General features: G+C 42.9%; 1 protein-coding gene across 3 annotated transcripts in view; it reads right to left on the bottom strand.

Annotated features, from left to right (window-relative positions):
• Positions 1-19,651: 19,651 nt before the first annotated feature.
• Positions 19,652-23,900, bottom strand: part of PDE7B (phosphodiesterase 7B) — a 348,202-nt gene continuing 343,953 nt past the window's right edge. For all 3 annotated transcript variants that reach the window (XM_027551638.1, XM_027551637.1, XM_027551639.1), the window contains one exon: positions 19,652-23,339. In XM_027551638.1, coding sequence (XP_027407439.1) covers positions 23,116-23,339 — 224 coding nt within the window. In that variant the 3' untranslated portion in view covers positions 19,652-23,115. The remainder of the gene's footprint in view (positions 23,340-23,900) is intronic.

The raw sequence follows: 23,900 nt of genomic DNA, 5'->3' as shown, positions 1-23,900 counted from the left end.
CCACTCTTTCCCCATCTATTTGCCATGAAGTCATGGGACCAGATGCCATGATCTTAGTTTTCTGAATGTTGAGCTTTAAGCCAACTTTTTCACTCTCCTCTTTCACTTTCATCAAGAGGCTCTTTAGTTCTTCTTCACTTTCTGCCATAAGGGTGGTGCATCAGTTCAGTCAGTTCAGTTCAGTCGCTCAGTCATGTCCAACTCCTTGCGACCCCATGAATCGCAGCACGCCAGGCCTCCCTGTCCATCACCAACTCCTGGAGTTCACTCAGACTCACGTCCATCGAGTCAGTGATGCCATCCAGCCATCTCATCCTCTGTCGTCCCCTTCTCCTCCTGCCTCCAATCCCTCCCAGCATCAGACTCTTTTCCAATGAGTCAACTCTTCACATGAGGTGGCCAAAGTACTGGAGTTTCAGCTTTAGCATCATTCCTTCCAAAGAAATCCCAGGCCTGGTGTGTAGCTGAGGTTATTGATATTTCTTCTGGCAATCTTGATTCCAGCTTGTGCTTCTTCCAGCCCAGTATTTCTTGTGATGTACTGTGCATATAAATTAAATAAGCAGGGTGACAATATACAACCTTGACGTACTCCTTTTCCTATTTGGAACCAGTCTGTTGTTCCATGTCCAGTTCTAACAGTTGCTTCCTGACCTGCATACAGATTTCTCAAGAGGCAGGTCAGGTGGTCTGGTATTCCCATCTCTTTCAGAATTTTCCACAGTTTGTTGTGATCCACACAGTCAAAGGCTTTGGCATAATCAATAAAGCAGAAATAGATGTTTTTTTCTGGAACTCTCTTGCTTTTTCGATGATCCAACGGATGTTGGCGATTTGATCTCTGGTTCCTCTGCCTTTTGTAAAACCAGCTTGAACATCTGGAAGTTCATGGTTCACGTATTGTTGAAGCCTGGCCTAGAGAATTTTGAGCTTTACTTTACTAGCGTGTGAGATGAGTGCAATTGTGTGGTAGTTTGAGCATTCTTTGGCATTGCCTTTCTTTGGAATTGGAATGAAAACTGACCTTTTCCAGTCCTGTGGCTACTGCTGAGTTTTCCAAATTTGCTGGCATATTGAGTGCAGCACTTTCACAGCATCATCTTTCAGGATTTGAAAGAGCTCAACTGGACTTCCATCAGATATTACTAAAGTGACTGATCACACACACACACACAGGTCACTGGATTTCAGTGAGGGTCAATTTTGTGATGAATTCTCACTCTGCTTCCCTGTATAACTTGCCACTGGATTAGCTGCCCATCCGTCGGGCTGATGCTGGGTCCTAGCTCCCAGGTGAAGTCCTCCTCTGCCTCTTAGGTAGACCCCAGCAGTGTGGACAGTTCTGGTGGTGTGTGTTTGCGTGCATGTGCCCTTGTGAGGTTGGGGCATAGGGTGATTGCAATTGTCTGCCTCACTCTCTGGACAGTCCTTAGCCCAGATCCAGTTGCAGGGGCCTTGCCAGGGTACTGCCACAGGCAGACAAGTGGTGGAGAGGGAGGAGCAGGTGTCCCCACTCACTGACTCATTGGCCTGGCTCTTGACCTCATTTTCCATGTTCTGAAAGGGTTTTGGCAGCAGTACCAACTCCCAAAGTTAGCCGAAGGCTGCGTGTGTATGAAACAGTTTGCTGCTCTGTCAGAGGTTGAGAAAAGTTGTTCTTCCTAAAGGTGATGACAATTTTCAGTGTTGCAAAGGGAACAAAGGCATTATTTGCAAATTAACACATCAGTCCACATAAATGTAATTCAAATAGCTAAAACAAGGCCCAGGAGCAGGGTCAGTCCTTTTCTCCACATAGAGACGGTAGGTGTGTAGGTTACCTTCTCATTACCGTGTGGCTGGCAATAACCCCCTGGGGCCCTGGGCTTTTGTTGGTAGCTTTTGTTTATGTCATTTTTGTAAAATCAGTGCGGGTGTTTGAAGCACTCAGGTTTCCTAGAGGCTGTGTACTTGTTATAGAGTGCCTGTGAGTGTTCCGTAAAGTCAGAGAAGGTTCACAGAGCTGCTTTTGGCCAAAGGGGCCTGTTTGAATAGCTCAAAATTGCTCTCGCCGTCTGAGCTCATGTCTGGTCCCGAAGACAGATTGTGTCCTTTCTGTAGTGCCTTCATTTCTTACTCCTTCTGTGTTCTTTTAAGGAATGGAGCCCTGTCCCCTATGTTTCTGCCTGTTTCTGAGGTGTGTATGGGACTGAAGCATATCATTGCATTTCCCACCTAATTAATTACACAAGTATTTCTGAGTGGGCACCAAATTAATATGGCCTCATTTCTTTCTGTGTCCCCCAAATATTTCCCAGTGACCTCAGTAGGGTCATTTCTGTGGTTTGTTTCTGGTTTCACTAGTCTTTTGCTGAATGTGTTTATTTATTTCCATTGTGATATGTATCTAAGTTGAGATTTTAGAAATGTGTTCTTGTCTTAAGAGCAAACCAGATGTCAAAGCTATTTGGTTTTGTTGGTTTGCGATCTGACTCTCTGGTAGATGTTGTAAGGATTGTTAATCCCGGGCAGGATTTTACATAAGAGAATTTAAAAGAGTGGTCCTTTCCTTGGAAGTTTAAAAAATATTACAAAACCAGAGTTCCACGCTGAGTGAGGACTTCGGTCACTCTAACCTTGTGTCTGCTTTGCTATTGACCATGTGAAGTGTGTGAAAGTCGCTCAGTCATGTCCAACTCTTAGCGACCCCATGGACTATACAGTCCCTGGAATTCTCTCAGCCAGAATACTGGAGTGGGTAGCCTTTCCCTTTTCCATGGAATCTTCCCAACCCAGGGATCGAACCCAGGTCTCCTGCATTGCAGGCAGATTCTTTACCAGCTGAGCCACAAGGGAAGCTATTGACAATAAAGGGTCACTTCTAATAATAATGATGGTGATTCTATTTATAAGCTCTCTACTGTTTACCAAGTATTCTCATGGTCACAGCTGTATTTGTCCTCCAAATTGCAATATGAAGCACGAGGTGATGCTGTTGTTTAGTTGCTAAGTCGTGTCCAACTCTTGCGAGCCCACGGACTGTAGTCTGCCAGGCTCCTCTGTCCATGAGATTTCCTAGGCGAGAACACTGGAGTGGGCTGCCACTTCCTTCTCCAGGGGATCTTCGCAACACAGGGGATGGAACCTGCGTCTCTGGCATTTTAGGCGGATTCTTTATCCCTGAGCCACCAGGGAAGCCCCGAAGTATGAGGTAGAACCATAATAATTATATGTCATCCTACCCCCTTTTTGACTCCACTCCCTCCAAGAAGGCAATTTCAAAAGGCTCAAGTAAACAGAAAAGGTAACTATGAATCATCTGGGTCTTCTTGACACCGAGGGGATTCCCAGAACGTGGGACTTTCCATTTTGAAATGAAGACAGATCTGGGTGAAGCAGGAGGTGTTGGTCACCCTGCCACTCTCTGCATACCCCAATAGACAACTGTGACCAAGAAGGCCAGTCTTCTCCAGGGCTCTCCATCCATCACACTGCCCTTCCTGATCCCATCTTCTTATACTGGGGTCCTTGCCAGGCCTGCCTCCCAACCCCTACCAGCTCTTATTCTCTATTTTTCTGGAGCAAAGCTTAATTCAAAAAGGTGCCCTGTTAAAGGAAAAAGAGTGAACTCATGTTGATTGTGATTCACCCCCAAACCTCCTAAAAGATAAAGCAAAGAGAAAGGAATCAAGATATTTTTGTTACCATAGGAACGTAAGAACTGACAAGGGGAAATTGGAATGCTTCATCTGCTATAAGACCTCATTACTTGGAGCTCTCAGCAGTTGATGGAAGGAGGGTGGCCATGGGATGAGGTTTAGCCAAGCTACCAATCTGAGAATCCAAAACAGACCAAAGGGCAGCAAAGCAGAGAAAATATACAAGAAATTCTCTGTGAGGGAAATCTGTATTTATGAAACACATTTTGTAAAAGAGATAATGCACTATCATATAATCATGAAAACTAGACCCGGTTGATAATAAGATTTCCCAGGTAGTGCTAGTGTTAAAGAATCCGTCTGCCAATGCAGGAGATGTAGGTTTGATCCCTGGGTTGGGAAGATCCCCTGGAGGAAGACATGGCAACCCATGCAAGTATTCTTGCCTGGAGAATCCCATGGACAGAGGAGCCTCGCGAGCTATAGTTCATAGTGTTGCACAGAGTCAGACACGACTCAAGCGATTTAGCATGCACACACACATATAGAAACTACAGAAGTTTCCAGGTAAAGGTAAAGGGAGAGTTTGTAGAGCTGAGCTTCCCAAATAGAACTAATGACCGCATCACAGCCACGACCAGAATTAACAGACAACTAGTCAGTGGGCAAAACTAGTTTTCAGGGTGTCTGACAAATGGGAGAGGCCTGAGAGGTGAAAAGACAGATAAAACTAGAAAGCATAGCCGGGTGCCCTAAGTATAATCATCCAATGTCCTGAGCACTCCAGTGGGACCACTGCCCTTTGAACATGGTTAGACTTTCAAGTTGGGCTTGTTGTGGCTTTTGGGCAGGCCCTACTGATAGCATATTGAAAAGCAGAGGCATTACTTTGCCAACAAAGGTCCGTCTAGTCAAGGCTATGGTTTTTCCTGTGGTCATGTATGGATGTGAGAGTTGGACTGTGAAGAAAGCTGAGGGCCGAAGAATTGATGCTTTTGAACTGTGGTGTTGGAGAAGACTCTTGAGAGTCCCTTGGACTGCAAGGAGATCCAACCAGTCCATTCTGAAGGAGATCAGCCCTGGGATTTCTTTGGAAGGAATGATGCTAAAGCTGAAACTCCAGTACTTTGGCCACCTCATGCGAAGTGTTGACTCATCGGAAAAGACTCTGATGCTGGGAGGGATTGGGGGCAGGAGGAGAAGGGGACGACAAAGGATGAGATGGCTGGATGGCATCACTGACTTGATGGATGTGAGTCTGAGTGAACTCTGGGAGTTGGTGATGGACAGGGAGGCCTGGCGTGCTGTGATTCATGGGGTCGCAAAGAGTCGGACACAACTGAGCGACTGAACTGAACTGAACTGAACTGTCATATAGGGCTTCCCTTGTGGCTCAGACGGTAAAGAATCTACCTGCAATGCAGGATACCCGGATTCGATCCTGGGTCAGGAAGATCCCCTGGAGAAGGGAATGGCTACTCACTCCAGTATTCTTGCCTGGAGAATCACATGGACAAAGAAGACTGGTGGGCTACAGTCCATGGGGTTGCAAAGAGTAAGACACAACTGAGTGACTAAGCACATACAGTCATACAATGATTGCTTTATTGTTTTACTATTTACTGACTAAGCTCTTGTAAAAATCCTTACAACGCATTTATAAATTCATAGGTATTTTCAACTAAGTTCTGGCACTTACCTTTTCTCATTGGTGGGAAACTTGGTCTCCTTCTTACAACTCCAGAAAGTTCTTTGACTTCTGAAATGTGGGCAAATATGGAAACACCGAATTAAATGAATAAAGCTCATGAAGCCATTAAAGCCAGCTTATCTTGTTTCTGGGTATTAAATCGTTTGCCTATTCATTGATAAACTTTTATTGAGCACAGTTGTTTTAGGTGTTGGGTTTTATAACAGCAGATAACATGCAGACTATATTCCTAAATTGCTCAAAGTCCAGTCAGTGAAACATACACATTGCCAGTGGTGAGAATACTGAATTGTAAGTGCCATGGTAGAGTGTGATAGTTGTCCGATGGAGGGCAGCCAATCAAACAGAATTGTTTCAATTGGTCCAAAAAGGGTGAGGTGGAGAATGAGCATTCCCACTGGAGGGAACTGTAGGTGCGAGGGCTCATAGGTGAGAAATGACACGCGGTCTTCAGAAACCAGCAAGCGTCACTCAAGACTGCGTGAGGGGAGGCAAGAGGGAGAATGGGACAGTAATTGTGAGAAGACTGTAGAGATTGGCAGAGTTCACAGTATGAAGACCTTAGTGTTCTAAAAAGTTGAAATTTTGGGACTTCCCTGGTGGCCCAGTGGCTAAACTCCATTCTCCCAATGGAGAGGGCCTGGGTTTGATCCCTGGTCAAGGAACTAGATCCCACATGCTGCAGCTAAGACCTGGCACAGCCAAATACATAAATATTAAAAAAAAAAAAAGAGTTGGATTTTTCTTTGAAAAGTCACAAGGGAGACCATTCAGTGACTGCAAAAAGGTTAGTTAGCTTAGTATTTTAGAAAGACTATTGTACTGACAGACTGGATTGTGATATTTCAGATGGGGAATTGGGAAGCCTGAACAAAAGCTTTGTATGGGAAAAGGAGAAGGACAGGGGATAAATACCTAGAAGGTAAAATCAGTAGGGGTGAGAGAGAAAGAGGAATTATCAGAGGCTTCCAGATTTGTTTTGCTTTGGATGACTAGGTAGATGGACACCTTGGTCATTTACCAAGATGGCAAATAAGAAGCCAGTTTTATGGAGAAGATGTGTTCTGTTTTGATACATTAGGCTATATTGGCAGTTTGGGTTTGGAGGAGGTATGGATTTGGTAACCACCATCCAAATGTATCAATAGTTTTTAAAGCCTTGAGTTGAATGAGGTCACCAATGAGGCTTTGTAGGTGAAAGGGTCAGAAGGCCAAGGATGGCACCCTTGGGACACCGGCATTTTAGTAGTGAGTGAAAGACTTGGAGACTTCAAAGGAGACTTAAGACTGGGGTGATCAGCCATCCCAGTTTGCTCTGGTGTGAGGGGTTTTTTGATATGTGGCATTTTCAGTGCTAAAACTAGGAGAAAGTGAAAGTGTCCGACTCTTTGTGATCCCATGGACTATATAGTCCATGGAATTCTCCAGCCCAGAATACTGGAGTGGGTAGCCTTTCCCTTCTCCAGCGGATCTTCCTGACCCAGGAATCAAACCAGGGTCTCCCACATTCTTTACCAACTAAGCTATCAGGGAAGCCCCTTAAAATTAGGAGGCTCCTAAACAAATAGGGATGGTCACTCTACAAAGGAATGGCTAGTAGATGCAAGGAGCGAAATCAAGAGAATATGATGCAAAAAAGAGTATTCAAAGGAAGAAATAGTGAGTTGCAAATAATAATGACATGTGAGATAAAAATAATTATGCCATCTGAATTTGGAAAGATGAGAAGTTTCACGAGCGCTTTTAAGATAGAAGTCAGACCTCAGTGATTTTTAAGAGTTCGTGAAAAGTGCAGACAGAGCTTTAGGATCTTTGGGGAGGTTTTTTTTCTTTCCACTGGCTGCCTTGGATCTTAGTGCGGCATGTGCATGCTTGGTTGTAGCCTGCAGGATCTAGTTCCCTGACCAGGATTGAGCCCAGGCCCCCTGCACTGGGAGCATGGAGTCCAGTCTTAACCACTAGACCACCAGGGAAGTCCCTGAGGAGGTTTTTGTTTTGTTTTTAAAGTTGTATTTCTTTTGATGTGGACCATTATTAAAGTATTTATTGAATTTGTTATAATATTGTTTCATTTTTTTTTTTTGGCCATGAGGCACGTGGGGTCTTAGCTCTCCAACCAGAGATCGAACCCTCACCCCTGTATTTGAAGGCAAAGTCTTAACCACTGGACTGCGAGGGAAGTCCCCCTGAAGCAGTTTTTAAATAATGAGATTCTAGTTTTATTGCAACCTTAATTGATCTGTGCCAGCTATCATAAAATAGATATAAGAAGAGAAAAAGGTCTCAGTTTCCTTGATGAAGAAAAGGTAAGTTTTTTTTACTGTTCCTATGCCTAAATTGTTATTTCTGACTGTGTTTTGATAAGCTCTTATGATTCCCTTAGTCAACATAGTTTATTTAACCCAAGATGGTGAACAACCCCTGGAGTCCCATTGAATCTGGTTTAGGAAGTAATTCTTTGTCATTTTCCTTTCCATAAGTTGTGCAAGCCTCTGATGGTTATTCTTCCTTTATGTATTTTCTACATGATTGGGAGAATACTTGCAGTATTGAGATGCAAAAGTTCTTAAGATAAAAAAAAAAGGCATTTAAACAAATTAGGACACACCTGAAACTAAGAAAACATTGTAAATCAACTATACTTCAATTTAAAAAATCTGAAATATGACCACACACAAAAAAATTTTAGGAAGTGGAGAAGAAATCAGGGAAGAGCATGAGGCGAGAACTAGAGGATAGATGAAGGAATTCTTCCTGGAGCTTTGTGAAGAGTATCTCTGCCAGTGAAAGCAGAGAGTCCTCATTAAGACAGAGAGAGAGTCATTCTCCTTGGCAGTTGCTGTCTGCCTTGTTTGGGGCTCTTCCAAATGTGCTTTTGCTCCCATCTCATGAAGATGTTGGAAGTCTGTCTCATTTATTCCTAGTAACTTAAGGAAAAAAATCTTTTGGCCATGCTGCTCAGCATGTGAGATCTTAGATCCCCAACAAGGGACCAAACTGCACCCCTTGCTGTGGAAAAGTGTGTGCATGCTAAGTTGCTTCAGTTGTGTATGACTCTTTGTGACCCTGTAGACTGTAGCCTGCCAGGCTCCTCAGTCTATGGGAATCTCCAGGCAAGAATATTGGAGTGGGTTGCCATGCCATGCCACGTCTTCCAGGGAATCTTCCCGACCTAGGGATTGAACCCATATCCTTACGTCTTTTGCACTGGCAGGCAAGTTCTTCACCCCTATCGCCAAGCATGGAGTCTTAATCAGTAGACTGCCAGAGAAGTCCCCCTGGTAACTTCCATGCCTCTATTTTAAGCAGCTTAGTTATTATTCTTTACCAGCATGGACAAATGATGGTGGAGGGACCATGATTGGGTAGAAGATATTGGAAAGATGAACTGGAGTTCCACTTCCCAGGTGTTGGTTTACAGGCCATCCTGCCCACTCTTTGATTGGCTGCTCCTGGATATTTCCATTTTTTTGCATTCTCTCTCCTTTTGATAGCCTTAAGTCTTCTATAACTATTTCATCTAAGGTTCATTTTGTTGAACAATCATTCTTGGAGTACCTATTATCTGCCAGAAGTGTGGATATATTCTGGGCTTTAACTGGTGAATGAGACAGTTTCAGGGAACACTGTGTCTGGGAACATGGCCTCCAAAGTTATGACAGCAATCTTGCAACAGCTACCATGGAAGCAAAAACTGAAATATATACTGACAATATTGCCTAGAGTAACCCTCCTTGCACTCTGAGCAAGGTGAGAAAAGTCAGGAGAGTGTTTTCATGTTTCCCGTTCAAATGAACATTTAGCAATTTAAAAACTTATTAAGCTGCTACTATGTGGCCATACTGTTCCAACTCATTTGATCTTTTTAAGAACCCCATGAGCGGTGCTATTATTAACTCATTGATGTAACAGGGACACAAAGAGACTGAGAAACCCTCCAAGGGATAAACTGCCGGGAGCCGGCATATTGCATATTGCATATTGAGTGCAGCACTTTCCACAGCATCATCTTTCAGGATCTGGAATAGTTCAACTGGAATTCTATCACTGCCGGGAGCCAGCGTGAGGCACTCCGCCCGTGGCAAAGGTCATGAGGAAGGAGGCTCGGCATACGCAAAGGCGGGATCGAGCCTCAGGAGTCCCCCTGGAAATTCTCAGAGTCTGCCTACTTTCTGCTTTGTGCTTTCACCTACACCTCTGACTTTACGGGGGGCTGTCCCCCACTACCTCTCTCTGAAAAAAAGAGTTAACTTACAGCTCCAGTTAATAAAGTTCCTGGGTGTGATAGTGTTTCAACCTACAAACTCCTTTGGAAATCCTCTAGCCTGCCTGAATAGGTTTTTCCGGCCACATGTGATTGCTCAGAGCCTCCCAACTGTGAGAGGCAGGAGATGTTCTAAACTGTCTAAACACAGATTCCTTTGAGCAGTTAAAAGATTGATTAGAAATTGTATTGGTGAAGGGATTTTCACTTGTTGGGCCAATGTTTGCTGCTAAGTTTCCATATCCCTTACCTGCTGTGTCCCTGGCAGTGTATTGATTGATATAATTGGTGTAAATAGTAGCTTTAATGTTTGTAACCTGGGACCCTTGAGTTAATTCTTTTTCTTGTTATAGCCCACCACACCTTTGCTCTGTAGGAATGCAACTTTATCTAATGCTTTTGGAGGGTGGCTCCTGACCAATCACCTTTAGAAAAAAATAAGTTTTCTGAAGAAAGGGTCTTAAAATGTTAACAGGCCTCCGGGCCAGAAGATGATGCAAATCACCTAAGCTTTTGCATATGATAAGTTTGCAGGAAGAAAGCCTGGCTTGCTGCATGACTCTACCCTTCCCCCATTATCCTCTATGCATAACTTAAGGTATAAAAACTACTTTGGAAAATAAAGTGCTGGCCTTGTTCACCGAAACTTGGTCTCCCCATGTCGTTCTTTCTCTTACCTTCTGGCTGAATTATTCAGCCTCTTTTCTCCACTGAATTTCCTCACTGAGCTATCCTTATTCTATTACTCTTTATATCCTTAATTAAAATTTAATTAAGCAGTTGTTTCCTGATCCTCGTCGATGCCGTCCCCGCTTCGAATTCCCTGGATCCACCGGGGCTGGACCCCGGCAATAAACAGCTACTAAGTGGCTGAGCCAGAATTCCAGTTCAGGCCATCTTCCTGTAACCACTCTTCTATGCTGTTTCTCCACTGATCACCACTAGAAATCAGTGGCTTAGTAGACAACTGCTGGTTAATCATAGTAGAGGTGGAAGTTTGAGGGGAAGAGAAGAGTAACAGCCCAAATATTGCATTCTTTGGGTGAGTCTCTGAGAAGTTATAGTGACCACTTAAACCAAGCCATCCTCTATTTTTCTACCAATGGTTTCTTGGACTAACCAATGTCCTAGTATAACTTCAATACATTCAGTTTAATGTTTACTGACTTGGGTCTTGATTTCAAAATTACGTTCCAGTTGAAATTGGTGCTTGTTGATAGTAGAATCGCCATATAACCTCTTCATTTCTAAAAAATATTGAATTATAGATCCTGTAATTCTAGGAGGAAGAAGGCCTCTGCACATCATGTTAGCAGAAGATGGGGTTGCCTTTAAAAATCTTTACTGAACTCTCTAGAATTCTAAATAAAAATTCCAGGAAGGCTTCTGGGCATCAAGGTCAGTTTCAGGGAAAAAGAGATATTTTATTTTCTAGCAAGTTCTCAAATTCTAAGAATCGTCTCTTTCTTAACTTAAATGTTAATAAGAAATCACTACACAACAGTGTCTAAGTGATCTCTTTCTGTCTGTGTTCTCCATTGCTTTTTGAGAGCCAACTCTGATTAGATAAAAGAGGGCTTGAGTGAAGTCTTTTTTTCTTGCTGATTTCTGGGCCTCTTTTTCTCCATGAACTGAGTTAGAATTGAGATTACATTCTGGATGTTGTTTGATTTATACTTTACAAAGAGATTGCTTGCATTTCCAATGTGTAATTTTTTGGGCTTCAAAATCACTGCAGATGGTGACTGCAGCCATGAAATTAAAAGACGCTTACTCCTTGGAAGAAAAGTTATGACCAACCTAGATAGCATATTGAAAAGCAGAGACATTACTTTGCCAACAAAGGTCCGTCTAGTCAAGGCTATGGTTTTTCCAGTGGTCATGTATGGATGTGAGAATTGGACTGTGAAGAAAGCTGAGGGCCGAAGAATTGATGCTTTTGAACTGTGGTGTTGGAGAAGACTCTTGAGAGTCCCTTGGACTGCAAGGAGATCCAACCAGTCCATTCTGAAGGAGATCAGCCCTGGGATTTCTTTGGAAGGAATGATGCTGAAGCTGAAACTCCAGTACTTTGGCCACCTCATGTGAAGAGTTGACTCATCGGAAAAGACTCTGATGCTGGGAGGGATTGGGGGCACAGAGGATGTGAGGAGAAGGGGACGACAGAGGATGAGATGGCTGGATGTCATCACCGACTCGATGGACGTGAGTCTGAGTGAACTCCGGGAGTTGGTGATGGCCAGGGAGGCCTGGCGTGCTGCGATTCATGGGGTCGCAAAGAGTCTGACACAACTGAGCGACTGAACTGAACTGAACTGACTGATCAAAAATCATTTACCTTTGATTATCCATTTTTAGTCTTTGCTGCTACATAATGTTCTCCATTATTAAAGAGTAGCCCATTTGGTTGGTCAGGGGTAAATTCCTTTCCATTTTTCAGACTTATTACATCTCCATTTCATCCAGAAAACTGGTGTATTTGATGAGCCTTCCTGTTACAGCTAGCTGCCTGGGCTCACAGTTGACCTCTGCAGACACAGTACAATGGACACTTAAAATGTGTTAGCTACAGACCCTATCTCTGCCTCTAGACTGCACACAGAATCTAGAACAGTAGTATTGCTGGGCTTGGAGTCCCCAAAGGAGAAGCTGAGCTGGTTGTATGCTGAGATCTTCTGGATATTGCTGCTTCTCAAAGAGCCTGCTCCCACCACCCCTCCCAGCCAAGGCTGTCTGGGTTGGGAGCCCCTAACCACTCTCTGGGGGCAAGTGCAAGTTACTGATGCCCAGAACCTCCTTGGGCCCATCACAGTCAATCCAAACTGTAAGTCACTTCTTTCAGGAGCTCAGAGTTCCTCTTTTCCCTGTGGCTTGAAAGTGCATGTAGGAGAACTTTATAAATCCCTGGACATCTCCTTCCAGCCACAGAGGGAATGTTGAGACTAGTTTTCTGGGTAATCAAATGCCCAGTGTAACCTATCATCCCCCACGTGGTTTACCATCTAAGAATAATGCTTCCTCCATTCATTGTCTTCTTCTATAGTCTCATACTCCATGTTATTCTGATCTAACCTTTCACTAGAGTCCTCCTTTCTGATCCTTGTATTACATTCTCTGGAGCTCCCGGAACAGGATAGACACACAACCACACCCCCTAGCTCCACAACTGACATTCCTCTATCCTTCATGCTTCAATAGAAAACTGCCCCCGCCCTGCCCCCGGCAAGACCCTGCTTTCAAGATGCCTCTCAAATGGAGGCCATTTATCATCAACTGTCCTTCATGTCAGGATTGGGAAATAGGATTGGTGTCCTCTTACATCTTAGTGCCACTTCTAGACCATGAGTCCTCGGCCATCATTTGATGTTCCATATTCTCTGTTTCAGTTACTGGAGAGGCCCTGGGCCTCTCACCCCAAGTCCTGCCTTCATTCTGCAGGTCATGACTGCAGCATGAAGTTGAGACCTCATCTGCCACCAGGTCCTTTGTGTTTTTTTTTATTTTTTATTTTTAAAACTTTACAATATTGTATTAGTTTTGCCAAATATCGAAATGAATCCGCCACAGGTATACCCGCGTTCAACCTTCTCCTCCACGTCCTAAAGCTACTCACGCCTGTGGCCAACCCTCCTGGATCTGTTGTTTTGCTTCCAAAATACGAGTGAATAAATAGATTGGAGTGTCTGGAACATTAGTGATGATGAGAGAGTGAAGAAGCTGAAATGTGGAATAAGACACACATTGTCATCTCCAGATGGCAGATGCCAGAGAGATTTTCAAGAATTATTTTTTTTTTCTGAGACAGATATGAATTAGTAAGTGAAGAAGATAGAAGAAAGGCACAAAGATGTGCTTTCGATCTTCCTTCCTGTAAAATTTTTCTCCAGATTTTCCCTCCAAATATGCAAAACAACCCTATCTCAAACCTAAAGCATTCTGTGCCAGTAGCCTCACTCAGGGGGAATCCGGAAGATGTGTATATACTGTGTGTGTGTGTGTGTGTGTGTGTGTGTGTGTGTATAAGTGATGGGGTTGATGCCATGGGAGGTAACGCACAGAGTGGCTTGGTGCACAGTGTCAAGCTGTACTGAACTGAATAGAACTCCCATCCTTGCAATATTCTTGTCCACCTAGAATCTCAGAAAGTGACTTTCCTTGGAAATTATTCTTGTAGATGTAACTAGTTAACATGGGGTCAGACTAGATTAGGGTGGATCCTGACCTCATGACTGGTTTCCCAAGGTACACCTGGAAACTCCCAGATACTAGAAGAGGCAAGAAAGCCTTCTTCCCTGGAGCCTTTGGAGGGAGCATGGCTCTGATGCCACCTTGGTTTCAGACTTCAGCCTCTATATCTGGAAGAGAATGGAGTTTTGTGGTATGAAACCACTCAGTTTGTGGTGACCTGTTAGAGCAGCCTCAGGACACTGATACAGCAGGGGAGGAGTACCTTGGTTTCAGCCTGGTTATTCTTCCTTAAAAGCTTATTTCACTTCAAATGTTAAAGGAAAACCAAACTTCCCTCACCATTTCTCCTCCTGGCCTCCTGTCTCCATCACCAGCCTCATCTGAGTTAGAAGAAGAATTAAAAAGTGGGCTTTCCTGGTGGCTCAGTGGTAAAGAATCCGCCTGTGATGCAGGAGACCCAAGTTCAACCCCTGGGTTGGGAAGATTGCCTGGAGAAGGAAATGGCGAAGCACTCCAGTATTCTTGCCCGGAAAATCCCATGGACAGGTGGCCAAGAGTCGGACACTAGCTGTCTCACTTTGTAGTGCAGCAGAAACTAACACAACACTGTGAAGCAATTGTGTGCGTGTGCGTGCTCAGTCATCTGTGTGCCAGGCTCCTCTGTCCATGGGATTTCCCAGACAAGAATACTGGAGTGAATTTCCATTTTCTTCTCCTTGGGTCTCTCTGACCCAAGGATTGAACCCACGTCTCCTGTGTCTCCTGCACTGGCAGGCGGATTCTTTACCAATGAGCCACCTGGGAAGCCCAAAGCAATTATACTCCAATTTAAGAAAAGAAAAGGAAAAAAGAAAGTTAGTAGGAGCACCTAAGAACTATTTCACAGCATGTTACATAACCCAAGGATTGAAAGATACATCTGAACTTTTTGTTTTTCCCCAAGTCAGTCAGGTTAACACTTGAAAACTCATCTGTAATTCTAGAACACATTTCTCACTTATGCTAATATATGACACTTGGCATTTTATTTTCATTTGTAAGTTATTTTTCTTCAAGTGTGGATAAAAGTCCATTGATATGTCAAGTCTGATTCTTTGCTTAGAAAGATCCAAACAAAAATATAACAGTGGGAAGTGGAAAGGGATAAATAACCCTAAGAAATGACCCTTCATTTTGATCCCTTAAGGCTTTACTTTGCTGACAACTTAAAAAATGCACATGTAATTGCTTCCTGGGAAGAGAAAGCAGGAGTTGGTAAAATGGGATTGCAAGTGCTTGAAACAAAGATAAAATAGGAGATTCATCTGCTGCTCCCGTGTTCCTTTTTAAAGATGAGTGTTGGGATTTATGTCTGCCTTTTCTTGGATTGTCTGTTACAATAGGGGACTTTTATTAGCTCTGCAAAGGAAGCAATTTAGTGGTCCTGTAGATTTCTCTTCTATTTGGATGAAAGAAAAAAAACTAGAAATCTTTGGGCATCAACTTTTTTAGGGGAATTATCTTTGCTGTCACCACTCAAAAGAGTAGGCTCATAAACTGGGAGGCAAAAACATGTTGTCCTCCTAAATCTTTTTCTTAGAGACAATGTAAGTCTACCGGATAGAAATTCAGCAAAATTGAAAAGCTACATCGGTATTCAAATTATAGGACATTTATTGTTCCAGTTGGAACATGTTTGTTCGGATTTAAATAGTAACGTTATTGTTCTGGTATGATTTTCAATTTATCAATCAAAATTATGTTCTTTCATTTAAGAAATATTTGTTTTGTGTTTTCTGTACTATACTTTGGAGAATACACTAGAAAGGATAGCTACTCCTGTTATCAAGGAGCTTATGGGTCAAAGGGTGAGGGACATGTTGGTTCTTGCTAATATTTAGCGAGTGCTTTCTGTGTGCCAGTCTTTCAAGTGCTTTATATGTATGAACTCTTTCCATCTTCAAAAGCTGTATGAAATAGGTAATATTTTTTAATCATTATTTTACCAATGAAGAAACCGAGGCACAAAAAGTTTAGAAACTTGCCTGAGGTCAGACATCTCAGTCAGTTCAGTCGCTCAGTCGTGTCCGACTCTTTGTAACTCCATGGACTGCAGCACACCAGGCTCCCCTGTCCATCACCAACTCCGGAGTCTGCTCAAACTCGTGTCCATCGTGTCAGTGATGCCATCCAAACATCTCATCCTCTGTCTCCTCCTGCCTTCAATCTTTCCCAGCATCAGGGTCTTTTCAGATGAGTCAGTTCTTCGCATCAGGTGGCCAAAGTATTAGAGTTTCAGCTTCAGCATCTGTCCTTGCAATGAGTATTCAGGACTGATCTCCTTTAGGATGGACTGGTATGATCTCCTTGCAGTCCAAGGGACTCTCAAGAGTCTTCTCCAACACCACAGTTCAAAAGCATCAGTTCTTCGGTGCTCAGCTTTCTTTATGATCCCACTCTCACGGCCGCACATGACCACTGGAAAAACCACAGCTTTGAATAGACGACACTGTGTTGACCTTTGTTGTCAGACACCGAGGAAGTGGTACATTCAAGCCACAAGCTCAAACAGGTTAACCACAATGTTATATTATACCTCAAGTTGGACAGAAAAGACATACACATATCAATAATAATAAATAACTAATAATCACTAAAAAAACGAAATGATAAATGGGGAGATCATTCTGGGTTGATATGGTCAAGGAATCCTTGATGATATGAAACCAAAATTAGATCTGAACAATGTCATTTATATTGTTGTCGTGGAGCTGTGCCTTAGTATATGGGAGGTTCTGAGAAGCACGCAGGAGAGGAACTTGGGTGTTTAATTCACTGCGTCTCAAACTTCTTTGGCTATGAAGCCATTTAAACTTTTTTTTAATTTTGACCACCTGGCGCAGCTTGTATGTTAGTTACTCAGTCGTGTTCTCCAGGCAAGAATGGGTAGCCATTCCCTTCTCCAAAGGATCTTCCCTATTCAGGGATCAAACCCGGAGTCTTCTGCATTGGAGCAGATTCTTTACCATCTGAGCCACCGGGAAAGCCCTTATCAGCTCTTATTTCCTGAGCAGGGATTGAACCAAAGCCCCCTGCAGTGGAAGCATGGAATCTTAACCACTGGACTGCCAGGGAAGCCCCAGAAGCCATTCCCAACGCCCGCCCCAAGGAATACTTAATAAACATCTTTTTAGCGTATGCATTGTCAAGCATAATTTGGGAGAAAAGAATCTACTTTAGAATCATTTATTTACAAAGGCTCCCCTGGATTCTCCACATTTGCTGTCAGTGGCCAGAAAGGATCTAATATTACAGGGGGAAGGGCCACTGGAAATGTCTGTGGATAGAATTTATAGGGTATGAATGGAATTCATGAAAACTTGACAGGATATCAAGTTTTGTTTGTTAACCAAATAACTGGGGTTGTATTATTATCACTACCTCTAGGAAAGCCTTGATAGATTGGTTTTCTCTGGCTAGGCTGAGGAGCATTTTACTTTACATACAGAAAAGACAGTTCTGCTTTCCAGTGGCTCAGACAGTAAAGAATCTACCTACAATGCAGGAGACCCTAATTCCATCCCTGGGTCAGGAAGATTCCCCTGGAGAAGGAAGTGGCAACCCACTCCAGTATTCTTGCCCGGAGAATCCCATGGACAGAGGAGCCTGACAGGCTATATAGTCCACGGGGGTCGCAAAGAGCTGGACACGACTTAGCAACCAACACTTATTTAAATGTCCCTGGTCTTCTATCATTAGTACCCTAGGGACAATGTCTTCTTCTATAGTCATTTTTTACAACATTTTGTCCATATTATAAGGATTGTTTTATAGTCAAACTGGTCACCTGTAAATATAATCATGCTCAATGTCTATTAATGGACCTTGTGTTTTCTTTGGCACAAAAAAGTACAACCAGAGAAACCGAAAGTCATACTCCAACTCCCACTTTGTAAATTTTTGTTCTTTAAACGATGTAAGAATTTCTATCTGTTAAGTATCCTCTTTCTGCTAGAAACTGTGCTATATGTTTGTGTATGTCTTCTCATTTTGACCTCACACTGCCCTAGGAGGTAGGTGGTATTCCCATTTTACACATGAGGGAATGGAGGCACAGAGACATGAAGTCTTCTGCCTGGGGTTAAATAGTAAATGATCAAGGAGTTTGAATTCTGGTTTGCCTTCAAAGCCCACACTTGAAACTCCATCGGATCACTTCCTTAAAAGGAAAAAATTACTGGAGATTAAATCAGCACTTGCAATACTAGAATTTAAAGTATTTCAGGGAATTGAATCAAAGATACACCATTCCTTAGATGACTAAGCAAGGCAATCATTACATTGTCAAACCATATCAGCTAAAACTTAAAAGTTTTTTTCTAATAGTCTCTCTGACTTACTTGAAAAAAAAAAAAAAAGACCATCATATACTGTTTCATAGCTAAAAGCTCCTCGTTTAGTCATTCTTCTAATGTTTGTCCATTACATTCCTAGGGAGGCAGGATGGAGCCTTCTCCCTTCTTCGACATGTTATTAGGAAATGCCTCTGTTTTCTGGCCTGCTCTGGGACAGACAATAAGCTTTAGCTTAGAACACGTTTGGAGGTGTGTGAGGGAGTCAACCAAGTGTGCCTGGAGGTACCAGTCCATGCCTGCTCCTGCAAAGCCCATGAAAGCCCAGCAAACTTTTGGGGACTGACACAGAGGACCAGAGCCATCACCAGCTTGATGTGGGACTTTAGTGGCACAGATGCAATGTACATAAATGACTCTCATTTTTGTTCTTTGGAGCTGTTTCCTTCTCAGAAATTTCTGACAAAACTGCTAACAAAAGATACGTTAACTTCTATTCTAGAATATAGAGGATTGAACAGAAAAGTAGGCTGTAGCTAAGGCAGGAGGTTTCATCAGATAGTCTTTTTTTTTTTTTTAACAATTTTGCCAATAAACAGGCAAAAAAAAAATACAGGAGTGAGTCTAACTTCCCAGTGTAAGATCCCTAGCATTCTTTACTACATTATTCCCCATACATTATCCACATTCTTACCCATGTATGAATGGCTATTTGTGAAGTGTCTGATAATTTAAGAGGAGAGAACTTGCATGTATTAAAAGCCTACCACGTACCAGACAGAGTGCTGGGTGCTTTTTGTATGCAATCTCTTTTATTTTTTGAAAGGTTTTAAAAATTAATTAGCTTATTTTTGGCTGCACTGAGTCTTTGTTGCTGCACATGAGCTTTCCCTAGCTGAGATAAGTGGGTGTTGCTCTTCGTTGCTGTGCACAGGCTTCTCACTGCGGTGGCTTCTATTATTGTGGAGCACAGGCTTTAGGCGTGTGGCCACAGTAGTTGTAATGCACGGGCTTAGCTGCCCAGCCGCACGTGGAATCTTCCTGGACCATAAAGATACAACACTGTTTCTGGGAAACATGGATAGTTTTTGTGTGTTTTTTTTTTTTTTTTCATTTCTCCTCTATTTCCAGATAGATTTAGACACTCAGTTGTCCTGCCTGAACTGTTCTGTTGTTCTTGGTGGCTTCCAATCCTGAAATACAAGACTATATTTTTCACCAGTAAGTCTGCTATGGTTCCACAACCTAAAGCATTGTACATTATTCTCATTCATATATGAATTTGACAAATGTGGATCAGAAAACTATCAGGACTCAGAGGAAAGGCAGAATTCAATGATGGCCCTTTCCCCCTAATTGGCAAGTGATAGCTTTATGGACATGGCTGTTTCTGCAGCATCCAGTGGAATCAATCACATGAGTCATGTCTGTAGCAGTGTTCTTGACCTTGACCTTGAATGTGACTGGTTGGCTGATAACATGCTACCTGGTGAAAATCAGAGTATTTTTCATAGTGTGATATTTTTAAGAAATTATCTTTATTTTTCATTGTTTACCTAGACATGCCAATGAATATTTAGGCCACATTTTGAGCAAAAACTCACAAGGTGTTTGTTTGTTTGTTTTCCAAACTTCACGTGTGTACACAAACAACACAATTTTAAGGGTTTGCATAAAAGAACAAAGCATAAGAAATATAGTGAGATACAAGCTCATAACCAATGTTCCAATCAGTGAGCAGATCTGATTCAACATGAGAAAAGTTTACAAAACAAGTCTGTGGTTTGTAGGAAGCACTATCTGGTGACGTGTTGCGGGACACGATCCTCATCCCATCGCGGGAAGCCTTAGGCAGGTAGAGCGGGATGTTCACTCGGCCTCTCAGGGAGTGACGGGCAGGTCAGTGTTTCAGGAAAAAGGTTCTGACTGACTGCGTGTGCTGTCAAAAGGAAAAGCAGGCTTTGTCCATCAGGGCTGGCAGTGATATCTATTCTCTCTTTTGATTTTAACTTTACCTGAACCCTTTGATTCCCTTCTTCTCAAGCATTGAAGGAATTAAACTTGGGAAGTCAGCAAGTGACGATCCAGGGACTCAGAGAAAAAAAAAATGTGAAGATAAAGTCCCCAGATGATCCAACAGCTGTGTCTTAATTAGTAATCGGACTCCTTCTATTGAAAGATTGCAAGACAGCCACCAGTAGGCAGGAAAAAAGAAAACAAATGTTTTCACAATTAAAAAAAAAAAATGGATCTAGGAACCTATATGGTTGAAGGAAGGAGACAAATGTAACTAGTTTATGCCTCACATCTCATTTTGCTTCAGATTTTTATTGTACTAGTAGCTGCTTCATAGGCTTAACTGTTAAATATTTGGTAGTTTTCTCTGTGAGTTCTTCTTTAAGACCTAAAATACTTGTGTCCTATAAATTTGAAACTACGAAAAATGCCTCCAGTCTTATTTATTTAAATTATGATATAAATATTGTTTAAACAAGGTTCGTTTTCTAAACTCAAAGGAGAGGTTCCATTAGCTAAAACAGTGTCTTCTTCCTTATCTTTCCTGTATCTTCCCCAGTAATTGCTTTCTTTGATTTGATCTCATGAAAATTAGAGTACTCAAAAGTCCTCTGCATCACCAAACCAAAATAAGCGAGTTTGGAAGCAGAAATACATTCAATGCGTTCTCTTTTGAGGACTCACCAAGCTAAGAGCTTCAGAGTATTAAAGCCATAAAGAATCCTGTCAGTTTATAGTTATTACAAGAAAAAAAAAAACCCCAAAAAACAAACCCAAAGTTAGTGTTAATTTTTCACAACTTCCCTTCTTACCCATATCAATAATTTCAACTTATTATCCACCCATTTCATGAGGTTTTCACACTTTCTTTAGGACCTTCTGACCATCCCTCCTACTTTAATGAAACTACAACCAACTTTCCAATTCACCCTAAACCTTAATTCTGCAAGCCTCGGCCTTTCTGCAGGAACTTAATACAATCCAGTCAAGTTTCTCACATTTCATTTGTATGTTAGGAGGGAAAAAAAAGAGCTGCACTTAGGAAATGAGAGTTAGCTGAGGTTCTATCAGCTTGCGAAACAGCTTGATAGTAGCAGAAACAATCATATTATCATTCTCCCCACTACCACACTGTTGAAGATAAAAAGAAAGGGGCATTGCCAATTTTCATCTAACATTAGTTATGCAGGAACTTCTAAAGAAAAGGTTCAATGCACGGAGTTTAGCTGACTAGAGAAGAATGCTGTAACAAACTGACTTTCCAGCCAAGTATCTGCAGAAAAAATGGCAACAAAATTCCAAGGTGACTCTGCTAGCTAGAGTCATAATTAACCACAGTAACCTGCGAGGAAGGTAAACTCTACCAGACGATGGAAATATTTTCTTTCCTTAAATGATGTTAATGTCTGCTAAACAGTTGGGTAGTTCATATGAAATGAAAGAGAAAGAAAAATCCAGTTACTATTAACACCAAAGAAATTCACGCCAACCGTAAACCAAAGGTGCTTTGGTACTACAGCCGGAGCAGACGATGGTGTTACAGGGGAGCAGGGAAGTCCCTGATGGTTAGCTGACAGGCTTATGGAAGGCTGGTGAGACCTGCCATGCGGCCCATGAGGCCGACACACCACCATGTCCTTGACAGGAGCTGTAGAAACACACGCTAATCAGCTGGCTTGCTAAAACAGAGTGCAACATCGCTGTGCTGAAACTGACTTCAGGTTTGTTGAAGGGTCTTGTTCATCTGAGGAAACCATGCTTGGTGCCATAGATTAGACACTGTGGTCTCAAGCGGAATGCATGTGAAGTTTCCAAAATATTTCCTCAAAGACTTTATTCAGTTTTGGTTTGTGACCTTAGCTGGAAAGCATCAAGATGGACATGGGGAGGCAGTTCAGAAGGACATCTGTGAGGATTTAAGTTGGGCAGCTTTCAGAAGATGAAAAGGTGTTTAAAGTTAAGGCCTTTATCTGCAAACAATAGTATATTAATAAACTCTATACCATATTTACAAATGCATTCTCTTGTATTAAAACTAACAGTATTCTGTTCACAGTGCCATTGTTTATACAGGTAGCAATCCCATAATACTCATGTATTTTGGCATGGGAATCAGTAGCGCTTGATATTTACAGAAGATGTACAGGTGTGAAAATAAACATGTCACTGAATCTGAGTTATTGATAAAAGACAGATTGACTAATGGTGCAAAGGAATGAACTGTACAGCACCTTCCCCTCGCATAGGATAGGAAACGTGGTTTCTTAAATTGAGAAGATGCCAAATCTCTGACCCAAAGTGGCATGGACTCCATAACAAAACAATGAACCCCCTGTTCACGTTTGGGTACATGATTATCACGTTGAATAATCTTTGTCCAGAGTTTTAGATCCATTGTCTAGTGCACAAAATAGAAAAGTTAAAAAGATTTATTATTATTTTATAATAATAATTATTATTAAAATAGAAGGTACTTTCTCTAACACTCTCTCTCGTTTGTGCTCTTGCACTTAAGACCAATATCCTTGGAGTTCCAAATATGCTGGTGTTTTTGTCATGCAGATCAGCAGTCTGATGGCCGAGGCTAAAATGCTCTGGACTCAGGAAGTGCCACCCGTCACAGTGTGACCCAGGGCCCGAAGGGCCACGGCAAGAGCACCTCTTTCTTACTCCCTAGTCTTCTCCTCCAGGGCCAAGCCGGTCCCTGGAATCAGCTCCCTCATCGTGGAATGGAGTTGCTCATTTCGGCAGCTAATGCTGAGGTGACGGATGGCTTCTGTACACTTGGGAAAAGGAGGGAGGCAGGTGAGTGGGAGGAGGGTGGATTCCGAAAAGCTCCTGGATGATGTCCAGAGAGGGGCTGGTTTGATCAGCAAGAGCCCCTCGAAGCATCCGCCCTCCCAGAGGCCTCTGCGCAAGGAGGCTGTCAATCTCAGTGTGCAGAGCAGGGCGCGGGCCTGGCGGGCCCTACGGGGCGTCGCCTTCGGTCACAGTCTGCTCCTCGTCCTCAGTCCCTGGGCCTTTGTGGTCCGGGCTGCCATCGCCACTGGTTCTGTGCTGTTTGGGCAACAGGCTCTTCCACTGGGCTTTGTTGTGCGCGAGATGGCTTAGCATGCTCTCAGACAGGGCGCTGTGTCCTGTGAAGTGGGCCCATTCCCGGAAGAGGGGCTCCACGATGTAGGTCATGAAACCTGAAACAGGCAAGGCCAACGTCATCACCAGCAGGGCAGTAAAGACCACTTCTCACACGATTGGGCCCATGATGTACTCGGCCCCAGGGGTATGGAGGCCTCCAAGATGTGGTCCCTGCCCTCAGCCTAGGAGCATAAGGTAAGTCACCTTAGGCTTGGCATTTAATCTCTCTATGCCTCTGTTTTTGCATTTGTAAAGTGTTAAGAAGGGTACCAAACCCATAGAGTTGTTAGGACAATGAAATAACACATGTGAAATGCTTAGAAAGTTCCTGGCACATAGCAAACACTCAATAAATGTTGGCTATTACTATTTGAAGAAGATCCACTGGAGAAGGGATAGGCTACCCACTCCAGTATTCTTGGGCTTCCCTTGTGGCTCAGGTGGTAAAGAATCCGCCTTTAATGCAGGAGACCTGGATTTGACCCTTGGGTTGGGAAGATCCCCTGGAGAAGGGAAAGGCTACCCACTCCAGTATTCTGGCCTAGAGAACTCCATGGACTATATAGTCCATGGGGTCGCAAAGAGTCGACATGACGGAGCCACTCTCACTTTCATTT

Source organism: Bos indicus x Bos taurus, chromosome 9, assembly GCF_003369695.1.
Source record: "Bos indicus x Bos taurus breed Angus x Brahman F1 hybrid chromosome 9, Bos_hybrid_MaternalHap_v2.0, whole genome shotgun sequence".
Taxonomy (NCBI): domain Eukaryota; kingdom Metazoa; phylum Chordata; class Mammalia; order Artiodactyla; family Bovidae; genus Bos; species Bos indicus x Bos taurus.
This window is presented reverse-complemented; position numbering and strand designations above follow the sequence as displayed.